Genomic DNA, 15,232 nt, shown 5'->3' on the forward strand with positions numbered 1-15,232 from the left:
AACATTTCTTTAACAAGTCTATGCAAATTACGATCTTTGTAATGACGCTGCATATTTTTAAATTTTTTTATTCCTACTTAATCACTGGTAGCCTAAGGGGCTATTCCAGCCAAGTTCGCATTGGTAGGTGAGCTCACGGGCTCAACCTGAGAATTGCTAACACTAGCCCTAGTAAGAATAATGCTTCGCTGAATCTACCACGGGATCGAAATCGTGATCGACTGAGAAGATCCGGCGAGAAACTGGGCTATATTTTCTATCAAACCAGTTAATTTGTTGACATTAAAATTAGAATTTGTGTATTTTAATCCCTGCACTATAACTTTTATGTTAGACCGAAGTATCGACATTAAACACCCAAAGAGCAAATGAACCTATGAAGCGGGAATGGGATCCGCGAGAAATCCATTTACGGATACCCGGTCGAGAGGGGTAATAGACCGGGTTATGTCGGACTCCGGCGCCTCCAGAGAAGAAGAGGGAGAAGAGGAAGACCAAAGTCCTCCTCTTCTTCCAATTCCTACCGGGAGACTATGCCTTGAGAAAGGCGCGCTAGGCGCTGCGCGGCGTCTACCACGCAGGACCCGCCCCGCAAAACCGACTACCGACTAAACCCCATCGAGCTCCACCACTCCGACTCCACGAAACCTACGGTACCGCACAATGCGCGCCGCAGGCTCGCCGTCGCCGGTACCCGTCCTGACAATAGGACGGGATCCAATCCCCGGGAAGATCCCGCAAGACTTCGTCTCGGGAGACACCGTGAGTGGCGCATAGGAGCCACCTTGCGCCGCCTCACCAAGGAACCGACAGCAGAGCACCGGGCGCCCCCGCACCCAGTACCCAACAGTCCCTACGGGAGATTAACGGGAGCATCGTGCCCGCGTCGCCCACCCCGCCTTCTTCGCTGAGGAGCCGAAGAGGGATTCCACTCCCTTTCGCGCTCCTCAGCCTCGCGGAACGCCATGACCAGGTCGCAAAATCTGGCCATGGCCTCCCACGAACTCTCGTCCTCTAGCATGCGGGCAATGACAGCCCGCAAGGAGAGGTCCCTCCCCAGCACCGCGATGAGATCTCGCCGCGGGTGCTCCCAACGCGCGCACGCTTCGAGTGCGTGCTGAGCGTCATCATCCGGATGCCCGCACTGGTGACAACCCGGATGTGGCTCTCTCCTGCAAACCCTCCACAGGTACCTCCCGAAGCAGCTATGCCCCGAGAGGACCTGCGTAAGGCGGAAGGAGAGCACGCCGTGTCGCCGATCAGACCATGTCTCCAGCACGGGCACCAGGGCCTCGAGAGTGCGCCGGCGGGTGGCTGAGGTTTGATGAAGTTCTTCCAGCAACCGCTCCCTCCATTTAGCGTACGCCAGATGACGCGCAGCACGCCTCCACCGACTGACAGCCGACAGGCCGGGTGTCCGTACCCGACTCAGGGACTGTGTCCTGCGCCGGTATACCGTAGCCAATACCTCGGCCTCGAGATCCCAAGGAAGGGAACCAGCGAGGGCGCAGGCGACCTCTCGGGAGATCGTACGGTACCCCCTGAGGGATCCGCGACCCTCGGCCTAACACTCAGGAGCTCTAACAACTACCCCATCAAGTCAGACGAAGTTTAGTATCTATCATTGCGAAAACAGTATTGATATATTTCATATGTGTATTTCTTCACAGCGTTCAATTTTATAAGTAAGCGAATTGTAATAAAGTCACAACGAGGTTTGTGACTAAACTGCATATTTTTACGAAGGTGTAGCCGTCCATATTCCACATGTCGTAAACGGAAAATTGAGGGGTTGACTCTTCTATAATTTTTAACATTCTCGTCGCCTTTTCTCTGAGGGGACCTGAAATTATTATTTTGTTAGTATAATTTCAAAAAAAATCTAAATTTGCATAATGAGGCTACAAAAGCATTAGGGCCAATCCTATAAAAATAAATGAATATATTATTATATAACTAATTATAGAGTTCCAATATTATTGTTTTATTTATTTTATGACGTCAACTTTATTTTCTAATGAAGGCATTCAAAAGGGGACTCGAACTTTAGATAAGTATTATTTATTCACAATCGGTTGCTCTCTTGATCTGTCGAATCGGTATAGCATCGTTCTATCAGTTATTATACCAGTGTACTGCGATTACTAGTACCATTGTAAGCACGTACGGGTAGGTACCGCCGCCCTGCCTATTTCTGCCGCGAAGTAGTCGGGCTTTCTGGTTTGAAAGGTCGGACAGCCGTTATAGAACTTAATAGAGATTTGACCTCATATTGATTGGCACATTCACGCTCCATCACGGCATCTATGATCTTCAGTAAACATTTTCCCCTGGGTAGAGACCTTCCAGCTCGTTGACTCATCTACACAAAAAAAGTAACTGACCCGCAGTTGGACTGAAGGACGTATCTAGGACGTATCCAGGTATATTGGACAATTGATACTCGCCTTGGGGGAGTTTAGGGAAATATGCTATCAAAAGTATGGTACCTTCTTGATATTGCAACAGGACAGCAACGGACAAACGCTTGGTTTCCCGTATTTCTCTGAAGAACAATTCACAGCGTCCGCTTACATACAGCGCAGTGCAAAATCCCATAACTGAATTTACTATAATATAGTAGTTTCCTAAATAATTTGTTCCTAAAACCTGCGAAAACCATTAGCTAATTTAATGACTTCAAAATTGATGTACGGGCACTTAACGGGCACGGACACTTAAACGGTACATAATGCTATGTTCGGCTAGTGAGTTTCTGTAGCAATAATAGCAGTCTATTTCTCGAATTATACCCAATCCATGTATTTTAACCATGGCCTCGATTTTAATGATTTGCACATTTCTGTTTCGCAACATTCATGGGGCACAGTTTGAAGATAATTTGGACTTCGACCGAAAGGTTGACATTTTGTTTTTACTTTGTGGATTCTATTAGGTTCGTTTAAGTCCAGTGCCCCTAGACGCTGTCAAATTCGAATAGAGTCAATGCTTGTAACGTGTACAGAAATGTATGTAATCAACATAAGCTAAGGCAAAGTCGCATGGACTTGAGTGTGTATGAGTGACATATGAGTGACCCAAATCCTGTCTGAAAAACTTGTCTTTAGAATATGATTAATTCTAGTCACTTCGTGCTTTGACTTACATTTCTTTGTATCGCAACCAAGCAGAATCCGAAATTTAGCAGGCTCAATACAACTAGCTTTATGCAAAAGAGGCATACCTGAAAAAAGTAAAACATGTATTTATATAACAAAAATAAATTACGTTATCCTGATGAAATCTCAGAGCATGGCGAGTATTCTTTACGGAAAATTTTGAGTAATTAATAACATTTTACTTGCCTGAAATCTATAAATATCGATAAACATCGAAAATCCTTGGAATATTTGCTTCAAATAAACGTCTGTGTCGTTTACGATGAAGTCATGTGTTTGTGCAGCGAGGTACCTCATAATTCTATTAGTTATTAAGTACGTAACAAGTTTCGGTGGTTGATTTTGATTTTCCGGATGAACATGATTTTTTAAAATAGCATTCACAAAACGAACCCGTATAAAGAAAAATATAATTAGATTTGAACAGTGCGCCATTTCGACCATCAGCATTAATTGACCGTACAACAATCCAAACAAACTAAGCAGTGAGTATTCTTTCAATATTATCGTTGATATTACAAGGCCAACGTAATGTAATATAATTAACGTAATCGTTAATATATTAGCTAGTGTAACCATTTTGTTGAAAATATTGTTGTGATCAATCTTCATATTCCGATCAATTCTCTGCATCATGATGTAGAATGCAGTATTAGTTTCCCCATTAAGAAATCGCAGATGAATTAAATTTGCAAAAAAAGATAATTGATCCAAACCAGTCACAGTCAAAAAAATATAGTACACGATACTGTGTTCGTAATATAGGGGTAGATAAAGCTTCGTCATATTAAAATACAACAAAGAACAAATTATTATGCTCATTACAGTGTAAAGTTTTTGACCGAGCGTCGGTATAGTAATGAATCTGGCTTTCAAGTGGACTCTGCATGATCCTAGCGCCATTTGCACCAAAAATGGAAAACGAAAAACCCGAACGAAGTCCTCATCTAAAATATCTTTTGATAGATACTCTGGACTCTTCATAGTTATCATTGCACTTTTTTTCAACATTTTGAAAAATTTAAATCGATGTATTTTAATATGTGGGTATAATTAATATTTAATGTATTTATAGATTGAGTTACAAAACCGCAAATTGTAGCAACACTATAGTGTAACTGGCCGTAACGCCGAGCAGATGGATCGGTAATCGAGTGCGAAGTGTGTAAATGTTGAAAACTGACAACGGTTGTTTTGCTTCGAGTAGTAGCACTATTTGCTTAGAGTTTCTCCGGGATATGTCTGTCAAAAAATGTTACATGTTAAATATAACTATAACTTCCTATTAATATGTACTTGAAAATATTCATCTAAAACTAGTTTAGTTATTATTCTTATTAGTCGGTATATTTTTTGTAAAATACATTTTAAGTATATGTTTTCTTTATTTTAGTAAAATACAATGAACGTATTTCAACGGAACATCACCATGACAAAACACTATTTAAAAATAAAGAAAAAAATTAAATTTAATCACATCAATCTGTCATAAATAGTAGGTAATTATTATAGACTAGCTGACCCGGCAGACTTCGTACTGCTTCAATCGATAAATAAAAGACCTAAACTTTTATATAAAATAAACTTAAAACAAACAAAAGGAATCCGTCCAACAACATCAAAGTAAAAACAAAATTGGTATTTTTATTTAACTCGGAGCATTTTCATATATATCTACCTTTAAAACCTTCTCTGGACTTCCACAAATAATTCAAGACCAAAATTAGCGAAATCGGTCCAGCCGTTCTCGAGTTTTAGCGAGACTAACGAACACCAATTCATTTCTATATATATATATAGATTATAATTTTCATTTCTTAATTATATATTAATTATGAATAACAAAAAATTAAAAATTATTAAATTGAAAAAACAACGAACTAAAATTTTTTTTTGGGACAGACGTTATGAAAATCATCCGCTTTGTTGGAGTAATTCGTTGATTTATGGTAAGAAGTAATTAGTAGTAATTATACTATAAACCTTGTTGAGGTTCCAACCAAACAGTGCTGCCGTACAAAGACTCGCACGAGACACGTGAAAATATAAAATTGGAACAAACAAACGCACCTATAAATTAATTTTATATATTTCGTAATTAAGAATATTTCTTAGTTAACTAACATGGAATTATTAAGTTATCGTTCATACGCATTACTTTAATTGGAGCACACAACATTAAAGCATCAATATTCTAAATTAATACGGAGAATAAATATTTATACTACAAATAATGATTGATACGACGAGTAATTACAGAACTTCAGTTAATCCCATTAAATTCGAGTAACTCTAATTTGTATAAAAGTATTTATTTAACGTGCTGACTTACTATCCTTTATTAAATTAATAAAAAAGTAATAAGAACCAATAATGCGGCCAAGAAAACAAAATTAGAAGTTTTAATTAATGTTACACAAAAGAGCACGCTTCATTGAACAATGACGTTACCTTTCAAGTGTGTCATTGTTCAATGCAGTCAGTCAGTCATAAAATCTTGCTTACCATCAGTGAATGAGTGCATGCCCATGGCGCATAGCTTTTTAGTCATATCTAATTTCGATGTTAAAGCTTCAGCAATAACACATAAGCTGAAGAATATCATAAGCATGATTAGTAAAGCCGGTAGCATACACAGCATTGAATCAACCATGGTAGAGGCCTGAAAAAGTTTTTTTAAAATTATAGTTAAATTAAAAACAACCGTAAGTGAGAACAGGTTAATAAAAAATCAATAGGTATATTATCGACTGCTTCTCATTCTGTCCGCAGGATCGGGAATGTAGTTACCGGCGGCCACGATGAGAGGGTTCTCGTGTCGTGCCGCTTTATCGAAGTGGGTAAAACACGTATATAGTGCTTAGAAACTATACGTTAAAACGTCAAATTCATGTTTTGGCTCCTATTTTAATAATTTCACGCAAGATTCTGTGATCTGATTCTAAAATTTACAGTCCTCTCTGCGACTTTGAAGTCGTCGTGGCCTAAAGGATAAGACGTCCGGTGCATACGTGTGTAGCGATGCACCGGTGTTCGAATCCCGCAGGCGGGTACCAATTTTTCTAATGAAATACGTACTCCACAAATGTTTACGATTGACTTCCACGGTGAAGGAATAACATCGTGTAATAGAAATCAAACCCGCAAAATTATAATTTGCGTAGTTACTGGTGGCAGGACCTCTTGTGAGTCCGCGCGGGTAGGTACCACCGCCCCTGCCGTGAAGCAGTAATGCGTTTCGGTCTGAAGGGTAGGGCAGCCGTTGTAACTATACTGAGATCTTAGAACTTATATCTCAAGGTGGGTGACGCATTTACGTTGTAGATGTCTATGGGCTCCAGTAACCACTTAACACCAGGTGGGCTGTGAGCTCGTTCGCCCATCTAAGCAATAAAAAATAAAAAAGACCTCAGCGACAAAAATTGGTAAAAGATTTGTATTGGTATTTTTGAACAAAATGTTACACTCCTATATAGATTCCATGGAACTTCTCTTGAATATTTCTATCAACCTACCTCAGAGCCCAAGAATCGCATTTGAAAAAACTTTTTTACGTTACGGACATAAGTCATGCGCATAAGTCATAAGCAGTAATGCGTTTCGGTTCGAAGGGTGGGGTAGCCGTTGTAACTATACTGAGATCTTAGAACTTATATCTCGAGGTGGGTGGCGCATTTACGTTGTAGATGTCTTGTTTTGTAGAAAAAAAATAAAAAAATAAAATAATAGGTTTTTTTTTTTTTTTTTTTTTTTTTTTTTTTTTTTTTTTTTTTTTTCCTTCCTATGCTGATAGCCTTGAGAGGCTACTTCAGCGTACCCTAGCTTGTGTAGGTGAGCTCGCGGGGCTCAAACCGGAGAATTGCTAACACCGCCCTAGCAAGAGCAGTGCTTCGCAGAATCTACCACCGGATCGGAAGCGCGACCCACTGAGAAGATCCGGCGAGAAACTCAGTGGGCTGTGTCTGTGGGTTAATTCGCTCGTCGAGCCCTTCGTCGCAAGCGACGGGTTCGGCGAGGACGGTGACCGGTGCTTGTATTGCCTAAAAGCACCGTTAATGGATCAGGAGGATCCGTGATGACGTGCTTTGGGCGACGTCGACGGTTTACCAAACGGTCTACAGGATCGGGTATGTAGTTTCCGGCGGCCACGACAAGAGGGTTCTCATGTCGTGCCGCCTTCTCAAAGTGGCGCAGCGATGCCGACTGTAGATACTTACTGATGGGGTCGAGCTCCAGGTCATCGTGGAGGTCCACGTTCCTCTGGAACCATGGTGCTCCGACGGCTATCCTGCAGAATCGGGATTGTATAACCTGAAGGGGTTTCAAGTTGGTGCGGGCCGCGTGAGCGAACACTACGCTTGCATACGTCATAACGGGGCGTATGCAAGTTTTGTAGAGGGTTACCTTATTACGGAGGGACAGTTTGCTTCGTCTACAAAGCATTGGGTAGAGTCGTCCTAGTATAAACGCGGCGCGATCGCGTACCGTTTTTACGTGGGGACGGAATGTCATCCCTCTGTCGAGGGTGACGCCTAGGTATTTGACCTTCGGGGCCCACGGTATGGGCTGGTCAAAGAGAGTGATGGGGCTAACGGCGGAGGTGTTTACGCGCCTATTGGGGAGTGGGGTGCTCGAAGTGGTATTCGGAGGGCGACCCCTTTTGAATAGCACCGCTGTGCTTTTCGTGGGGTTAATGTCTATTCGCCACTTCCGGAACCACTGTCCCATGGTGGTTACTGCGGTCTGGAGTCGCCGATGAAGCAACGACATCTTCCTACACGAGTAGTAGATAGCCGTGTTATCGGCGAAGAGCGCTAGATGGGTCTCCGGAGACCGGGGTATATCGTTGATATACAAACTAAATAGTAACGGGGAGAGTGCGGAGCCTTGCGGGACTCCGGATAATAGGTTGGGGAGAAAGTTTCTTCGCATTTTTTAAGAAAGTTCACAACATTTTTTTATATAGTTTATTTACATTTAACTAAAGTACCTATGTAGGTACCATTTTGTTTTGTAGGTTCTTAATTTTTGCTGAGTGGCTAAAGATGTGTGAGTTCTAGCGTTATCATGATGAAAAACCACACCCCATCTGTTGATTAATTCCGGTCGCTTTCTCTCAACTTCTTACTTTAATCTCATCAGTTGTTCGCAGTAGAGTTCAGAATCGATGGTCCTGCCTGGTGGTAACAGCTCATAATGAATAATGCCCTTCCAATCCCACCACACAGACAGCATCACCTTTCGGCGAGTTAACCCGGGTTTCGCCACAGTCTGTGAAGCCGGCCTTTGACCACGACCTTTTTCGCACGTTCTTGTCGTACGTGATCCACTTTTCATCACCAGCTATCAGCTTCTTCAAAAATGTTCCGGTTTCATTACGTCGTAATAAAGAATCCAAAACGGTACACAGTTCATAAGGTTTCTTTCAGTGAGCTCGTGAGGTACCCAAATATCGAGCTTTTTTGTGTACCCATTTTTTTTCAAACGCGCCAAAACTATTTTGTGATTAATTCCCAGTTGTTCAGCTACGTCGTAAATACTGATATGCCGATCTTGCTCCACTTTTTCAAAAATGGCATCCATTTTATCCGTAATAAGGCGACCAGAGCCTTTCTTCTTCTTTTTTCTTTTTTCTTACCTATGCTCATAGCCTTAAGAGGCTGCTATTCCAGCTTCACCCTAACGTGTGTAGGTGAGCTCACGGGTCTCAAACCGGAGAGTTGCTAACACTGACCCTAGCAAGAGCAGTGCTTCGCAGAATCTACCACCGGATCGGAAACGCGACCCACTGAGAAGATCCGGCGAGAAACTCAGTGGGCCGTGTCTAGGGGTTAATTCGCTCGTCGAGCCCTTCGTCGCAAGCGATGGGTTCGACGAGGACGGTGATCGGTGCTTGTGGTGCCTCAAAGCACCGTTAATGGATCGGGAGGATCCGTAATGACGTGCTTTGGGCGACGTCGACTGTTAACCATTCGGTCTACAGAATCGGGTATGTAGTTTCCAGCGGCCACGACAAGAGGGTTCTCATGTCGTGCCGCCTTCTCGAAATGGCGCAATGATGTCGACTGTAGATACTTACTGACAGAGTCGAGCTCCAGGTCATCGTGGAGATCCACGTTTCTCAGGAACCATGGTGCTCCGACGGCTATCCTGCAGAATCGTGATTGAATAACCTGAAGGGGCTTCAAGTTGGTGCGGGCTGCGTGAGCGAACACTACGCTTGCATACGTCATAACGGGGCGTATGCAAGTTTTGTAGAGAGTTACCTTATTACGGAGGGACAGTTTGCTTCGCTTGCAAAGCATAGGGTAGAGACGTCCTAATATGAAGGCGGCACGGTCCCGTACCGTTTTAATATGGGGACGGAATGTCATCCCTCTGTCGAGGGTGACGCCTAGATATTTGACCTGCGAGGCCCACGGTATGGGCTGGCCAAAGAGAGTGACGGGGCTAACGGCGGAGGTGTTTGCGCGCCTATTAGGCAGTGGGATGCTCGAAGTGGTATTCGGAGGGCGACCCCTTTTCAAGAGCACCGCTGTGCTTTTCGTGGGGTTGATGTCGATGCGCCACTTCCGGAACCACTGTCCCATGGTGGCTACTGCGATCTGGAGTCGCCGATGCAGCAACGACATCTTCCTACACGAGTAGTAGATAGCCGTGTCATCGGCGAAGAGCGCTAGATGGGTCTCCGGAGACCGAGGCATATCGTTGATATAGAAACTAAATAATAACGGGGAGCGCGGAGCCTTGCGGGACTCCGGCAGTCAGATGATGGGGGCGAGAGCGAGTTCCCTCTACTCGATATCGAAACAAACGGCTTGACAAGAAGTCTCGTATGATGAGCACGAGTCTGTCTGGCACTCCCATGTTGTACAGTTTGTAGATCAAACCGTTGTGCCAGACTTTGTCGAACGCTTTCGCGATATCGAAGAAGAGGGCGCCGGTCGGGATTTGTTTACGCCTATTTAGCCCTATTAAGATATGCTCCGTGAGGCGGTGCACTTGTTGTACGCACGAGTGCTTAGCGCGGAATCCAAACTGCTCGTCTATTAGAATTTTATTCGCGGTAACGAAGTCCCAGAGGCGTTTCCGAAGGAGCCGTTCGTAAATTTTGCCTATCGTCGGGAGGAGACTAATCGGACGGTAACTAGCAGTTTCGTTTTTCGGTTTGCCCGGCTTATGTATACCGATAACGTCCGCTTCTTTCCACACCGCGGGAAAGATGCAGTGCGTCATAGCGGCATTTAAAAAGGGTAGCCAACATTGCTATCAGTTGGACTGGTAAGAGCTTAAGCGCGCAGTTACGGATGCCGTCGGAGCCGGGTGCCTTCTTAGGTTGGAGGTTGTGGATCGCTTCTCTAACTTCGTCAGTGGTAATGGGGGGTAACGCGTCCGAGGGCGGTAGGGAAGCTCTGCGCTCGACCTCACTGTCGACTAACTCGGTGTGTTCGGGGTCCGCGTATTGAGTGCTGGTGGTGCACTGCTCTTGCAGTGCATCGGCCAGCAGCTCAGCCTTGTCATCGTCATCGAAAGCCGGTGGTTGTCCCGAAGGGCGTACGAGGGGAGGCATAGTAGCGGTAGTTTCGGATTTGAGAGTCCTAGCTAGTCGCCAGTATGCTTGGTGGGAGGGCGCGAGTTGTTCTGGCGACCAGAGCGACGTGCATCTTTGACATCAAAATTTCCGGATTGAAAACGCACTAGGTCCATAAATATCGAAAAAAACATTCACTCATCTTGACAGTACGAAAGAAGCAATCCTTTTTCCGGTTTGAAGGATAACAGCATTCATGCTGCGACAACTACTTAAACAAGCTTGGTCAGCCATCCCGAAACGAAATTACTGTAAATTAGATAATTTTTCGAGAGGCTAACATTCAATGGCATTATTATGCTAGTTTTGGCCATGCTAAGAAAGTAGTGGGCGGTAAAAAAAAAAAGGAATTTTAGTAGGTATATATTTTACATACCCCGCGCGCGCCCTAGGGGCGGGGACCTCGGCCTCGACCTCGGTGGAGGTTCGGCACCCGACCCGAAAAAAAAGTATGTATATCATAATCATTTTACAGCATATTATACCAATTCACGTTTTCATAGCTTTTAAAGCGATTTTTAAATGCTTATAATCAAAACGATGAGTGCTTTGATAAACAATAACTGATAAGCCAAATAAATATCGAACATTTTAATTTCAATTCGTTATATCTGATTCTCTAAAAGAAGTGTGTACTAACTTACGTGATATCGTATCTAGTTTCAAAGATATTGGAAAAAATGAGTGGAAATTATCTAGAAGAGTATATAAATATGAGTTTTTCTCCAATATATAAATACCAAAAGTTTCTTGGCTCTAATCGTATTTCTTTAAAAGCTAAAAACAAAATTACTGTCGCAAACAATTGGGAAAAATTGTATGCATTTTTATGGATGTTAGCAGCTTCATGTTCTTTGGGGACTTCTTCGCAATATTTAACATATCTTGTAACTATAACATATGACAAGTTTTTAACGAGAGAAGCTGACATCGATCTCTTTATTAATCTACAAAAAATAGATCGTTTGTTAAAATTGGACCGTTGTACAGTGTTGTTTAAGAAAATTCGTCTTATTTACATTTTTTTACTAATAGTAGTCACTGTGCCTTTTATTTCTGGCTTTTTAATTCAAGTTTTTGATTACATCGATCAACCATACAAAACATTCTTCCTGGGTTTGGGCCTTACAATAATTTATGTGGATGTTCTTGTGACTGCATTTTTTATAGCGAACTTAACGCTACGATTGGCTTATATTAATGATCGGATCGCGATGTATTACAAAAGAAACCTACCGCTTAGGAAAGATTCAGGTATTCGACGTTCAAGATCGTGGATTTGTGGTTCGTGGATTTTCCAAATTATGCCAAAAATAAAGAATAATGGAACACGAATGAAAAATTATACATTTATAAAGTATCAGTCTTTGATTTTTAATATTCTCAAATGTTACCGTTTGATCACCGAAATATATAGCTTACCGGTAAGATTCAAATAATTACGTTTAGTTAGTACTTGCCTAAACATATCCTTAATTTTTATTATTATACCTAGTCAGGTCATAAGTATTGTCACACAGTAAAAACTTTTCTTTTAGAATGCTGGCCACAAAAAAGTTTATTGAATTCGAATTTCGAATTGTTCATGAAAATAAAAATGTATACTTTTAGAATTTTACTCATTTTTAAATATGGAGTGGACGCTTAAAGAAGACCGTGTTGCAGTTATTGCGTTGCATGTTAAAGGTCTTAGTTACCAGGTCATAAAATCTCTTAAAAAAAAAAAAAAAGGCGTGCTCAAAGCCTCATCCCAATTTGGAGTCACTCAAGACATCCTTGATTAAGGCAGCCGCCGATATTGACATGGACCTCGTTCGTGCTGCGATAGATGACTGGCCGCGCAGATTGAAGGCCTGTATTCAAAATCACGGAGGTCATTTTGAATAAACTTTAGTGTCATAAGAATCTATGTTTTGTTAAGTTCATTTTGGTATATGAATGGTTACATAATGAATAAACTTGTTTCAATTATTTTACATTAAACATGTGACAGAATTTATGACCTGACTAGGTAATTATCCACGTTATATTTTAAAACGATTTTATTATCTTGACCTGTAGGTACTGATCTATAAATGTAATAACTATCATCGTAACAATTAATAATATCTATGTAGGTAGTAACCTAAGATATCCGATTTGCTTAAAATTTGCATTTGAAAAACAAATGACGATGCAACAATCTTATACCTACTTTGATTTTTAATATAAGAAAAAAATGACAATTATCATTTCAGCTTATATAATATAATATTATAATGTATTTCCTTTACGTACAGAATAAATTGACACTTTTCAGGTTTTCCTTATCACTGCGACTGTTTCTATTTGGACTTTTTTAGTTATTGGATCAATTGTTGCTGGATCACGCTCTGAAATCAAAGTTAGTATGAATGAATGTCCTTTGGGCTTATATAATTTCGTTGATAATGAAAACATCCTGATTTTCGGTCGGTAGAAGTGTAGCGGCTACCTGAATTGATGATGTGAATACTACAATTAAGACATCGGTTTTATATATAAAAATATGTACATAGTTATATAATAGTATATGCATGGATAATAATGAATGTTTGCATGGTTGTTCTTTATTCGTTTCTAAGTTATTCGACGAGTTAAGATGAAAATTCTTGGCATTTAAATTTTTTTGTTCTGCTCAAGTTTTCTGTCATAGTACCATCAAAGGACGACAGTGGGACGCGCGCAGGAGTTTCAAGAAATCAGTGTTACTCATACAATTAATTATTTGGTAACAGTCACAGTCACAGTGGAGAATCGGCCATGAACTTTCTTGTTTTTAATCATTAATTTTGCAATGTCTATCAAATTATTGTATTACATTTTTGGAAACTCCAGATTGCTTTTGTTTTGTATTATAAATTAGTATGGGGATATGAAACATTAATATATATGTATATGTATGGTCTATATTATATTAGTTTATTATGATACTTTTAGTGGAAAAATAATAATTATTTCAGTTATTTTCCATCGTCGCAATGATAACAGTTGGTTTATGGAATTTGTTTTTCATTATTCAATTGACTAGCTTGGCATTTGTAAATGATTTATTTCTAATGGAAGTGAAGAATATGAAACAACTATGCATACGTGTGCTATCATATACATGCGATGGTGAGTAAAGTTAAATATTTTACATCAGTTTATTATAAGTAGCGTTCTAAAGGCGTCTATTTCAGTTCAAGCGATGGTGCCGGTGTTGAAATTCATTTTATAAGGAAATACGCTCTTAATACGAGACTCACGGTTAATTTATTAACAATTTAATTTGACAAATTAATTTGAAGTCGTCGCGGCCTAAAGGGTAAGACGTCCGGTGCATACCTACGTGTTCAGCGATGCACCGGTGTTCAAGCTCACGGCTTACGTGGTGTTAAGTAGTTATCGCATCATGAATGCTGTTATCCTTCAAACCGGAAAGAAGGACTGCTTCGCTGCAGAAATAGAATATTAAGTGTATTATCTATAGACCTGCCCGTGGCTATGAAGGAGAATGTGTTTTATTTTGAATTTTACACTAAGTACCTATTGTTTCATTACTGGTAAAACTCCTAGATCAAATGCGATACTGATCAAAATTCATGCTCTTGAAGTCGTCGCACACTGTATTATTATCGAGATCTAGCAGAACTTAATTAAAAAATAATACTCTTCTAAATATTCCTAAAACTCCCTTTATTACACAGGTGTATAACTAAATAACCGATATTAAATAAAATTAATAAGTGTGTAACACCATACAACACAGGGGAAGTCTCGAAACATAGCTTATGCGTACTAGCACGAGTGTATTGTTTAGTTTTGCTTTATTGCAGAATGCGAACAGGTCTGTTCTTGTCGTTTAAAGTGCTATAATTGGTCATTTTTATCGTTTGTTATATCATCGAGGATACGTTAAGGTAAGTTTGAACCTTATAATATTGAAATGTTATTAATTAATTACGTTTTTGCTGCAGTCCTTGAAAAAAAATTTTTTTTTATGTTAGTGTTGACTTTTAAAAATGTATGCAAGTGTATACACCGGGAAATCACTGTTATAGCATTCTATGGTTAATGTTCTTTGAAATTTAGTTGGAATCCCTTGCTCCTATTTGCCCCGCTCATACATTTTTTTTTGTTTTCAGCGCAATGAAAAGGCGAGATATTTTTAATATATGGTTTCCAAGTAATAAAAAAAAGGTCAAAATAAACTTATAATTGAAAAAATACTACAACATTATGACATAGAGAACTGTAGAAACCCTCCAAGATCACTTCAAATGTTAATAAGTAGTCTTACAGCAAAAATACAATCTAAATGGGAGAAATGTAAGCGAAAATAACAGGGATCAATCTGGATTGAATCAAACATTTCTGTTATCTTGGAGGCACAAGACATATGCCGAAGAGACAAGAAAACTTTATTTAGTACATTGTTCCTGGTACTACATGCCTTCTAGTATACACAAAATCCTCTCACACT

The 15,232-nt window shown here is 40.6% G+C and overlaps 1 protein-coding gene across 1 annotated transcript; it reads right to left on the reverse strand.

Annotated features, from left to right (window-relative positions):
* Positions 1-1,650: 1,650 nt before the first annotated feature.
* On the reverse strand, positions 1,651-4,484 carry LOC114245311 (uncharacterized). Its single transcript, XM_028177442.2, has 4 exons — positions 3,345-4,484; positions 3,146-3,223; positions 2,490-2,649; positions 1,651-1,843 (listed from the first exon to the last, which is right to left on the reverse strand). The coding sequence occupies exons 1-4, from the start codon at positions 4,167-4,169 to the stop codon at positions 1,680-1,682; spliced, it is 1,227 nt and encodes a 408-aa protein (XP_028033243.2). The 5' UTR covers positions 4,170-4,484; the 3' UTR covers positions 1,651-1,679.
* Positions 4,485-15,232: the final 10,748 nt, after the last annotated feature.

Source organism: Bombyx mandarina, chromosome 13 (assembly GCF_030267445.1).
Source record: "Bombyx mandarina strain Sakado chromosome 13, ASM3026744v2".
NCBI classification, from domain to species: domain Eukaryota; kingdom Metazoa; phylum Arthropoda; class Insecta; order Lepidoptera; family Bombycidae; genus Bombyx; species Bombyx mandarina.

Excerpts from the sequence above, each read along its gene's own strand:
- LOC114245311 (XM_028177442.2), bottom strand. The coding sequence starts at position 4,169 with ATGTTGAAAAAAAGTGCAATGATAACTATGAAGAGTCCAGAGTATCTA. Across the intron at positions 2,650-3,145 it reads TGGTTGCGATACAAAGAAAT|GTTTTAGGAACAAATTATTT; the intron begins GTAAGTCAAAGC and ends TGGTTTTCGCAG. Across the intron at positions 1,844-2,489 it reads CCTGTTGCAATATCAAGAAG|GTCCCCTCAGAGAAAAGGCG; the intron begins GTACCATACTTT and ends TAATAATTTCAG.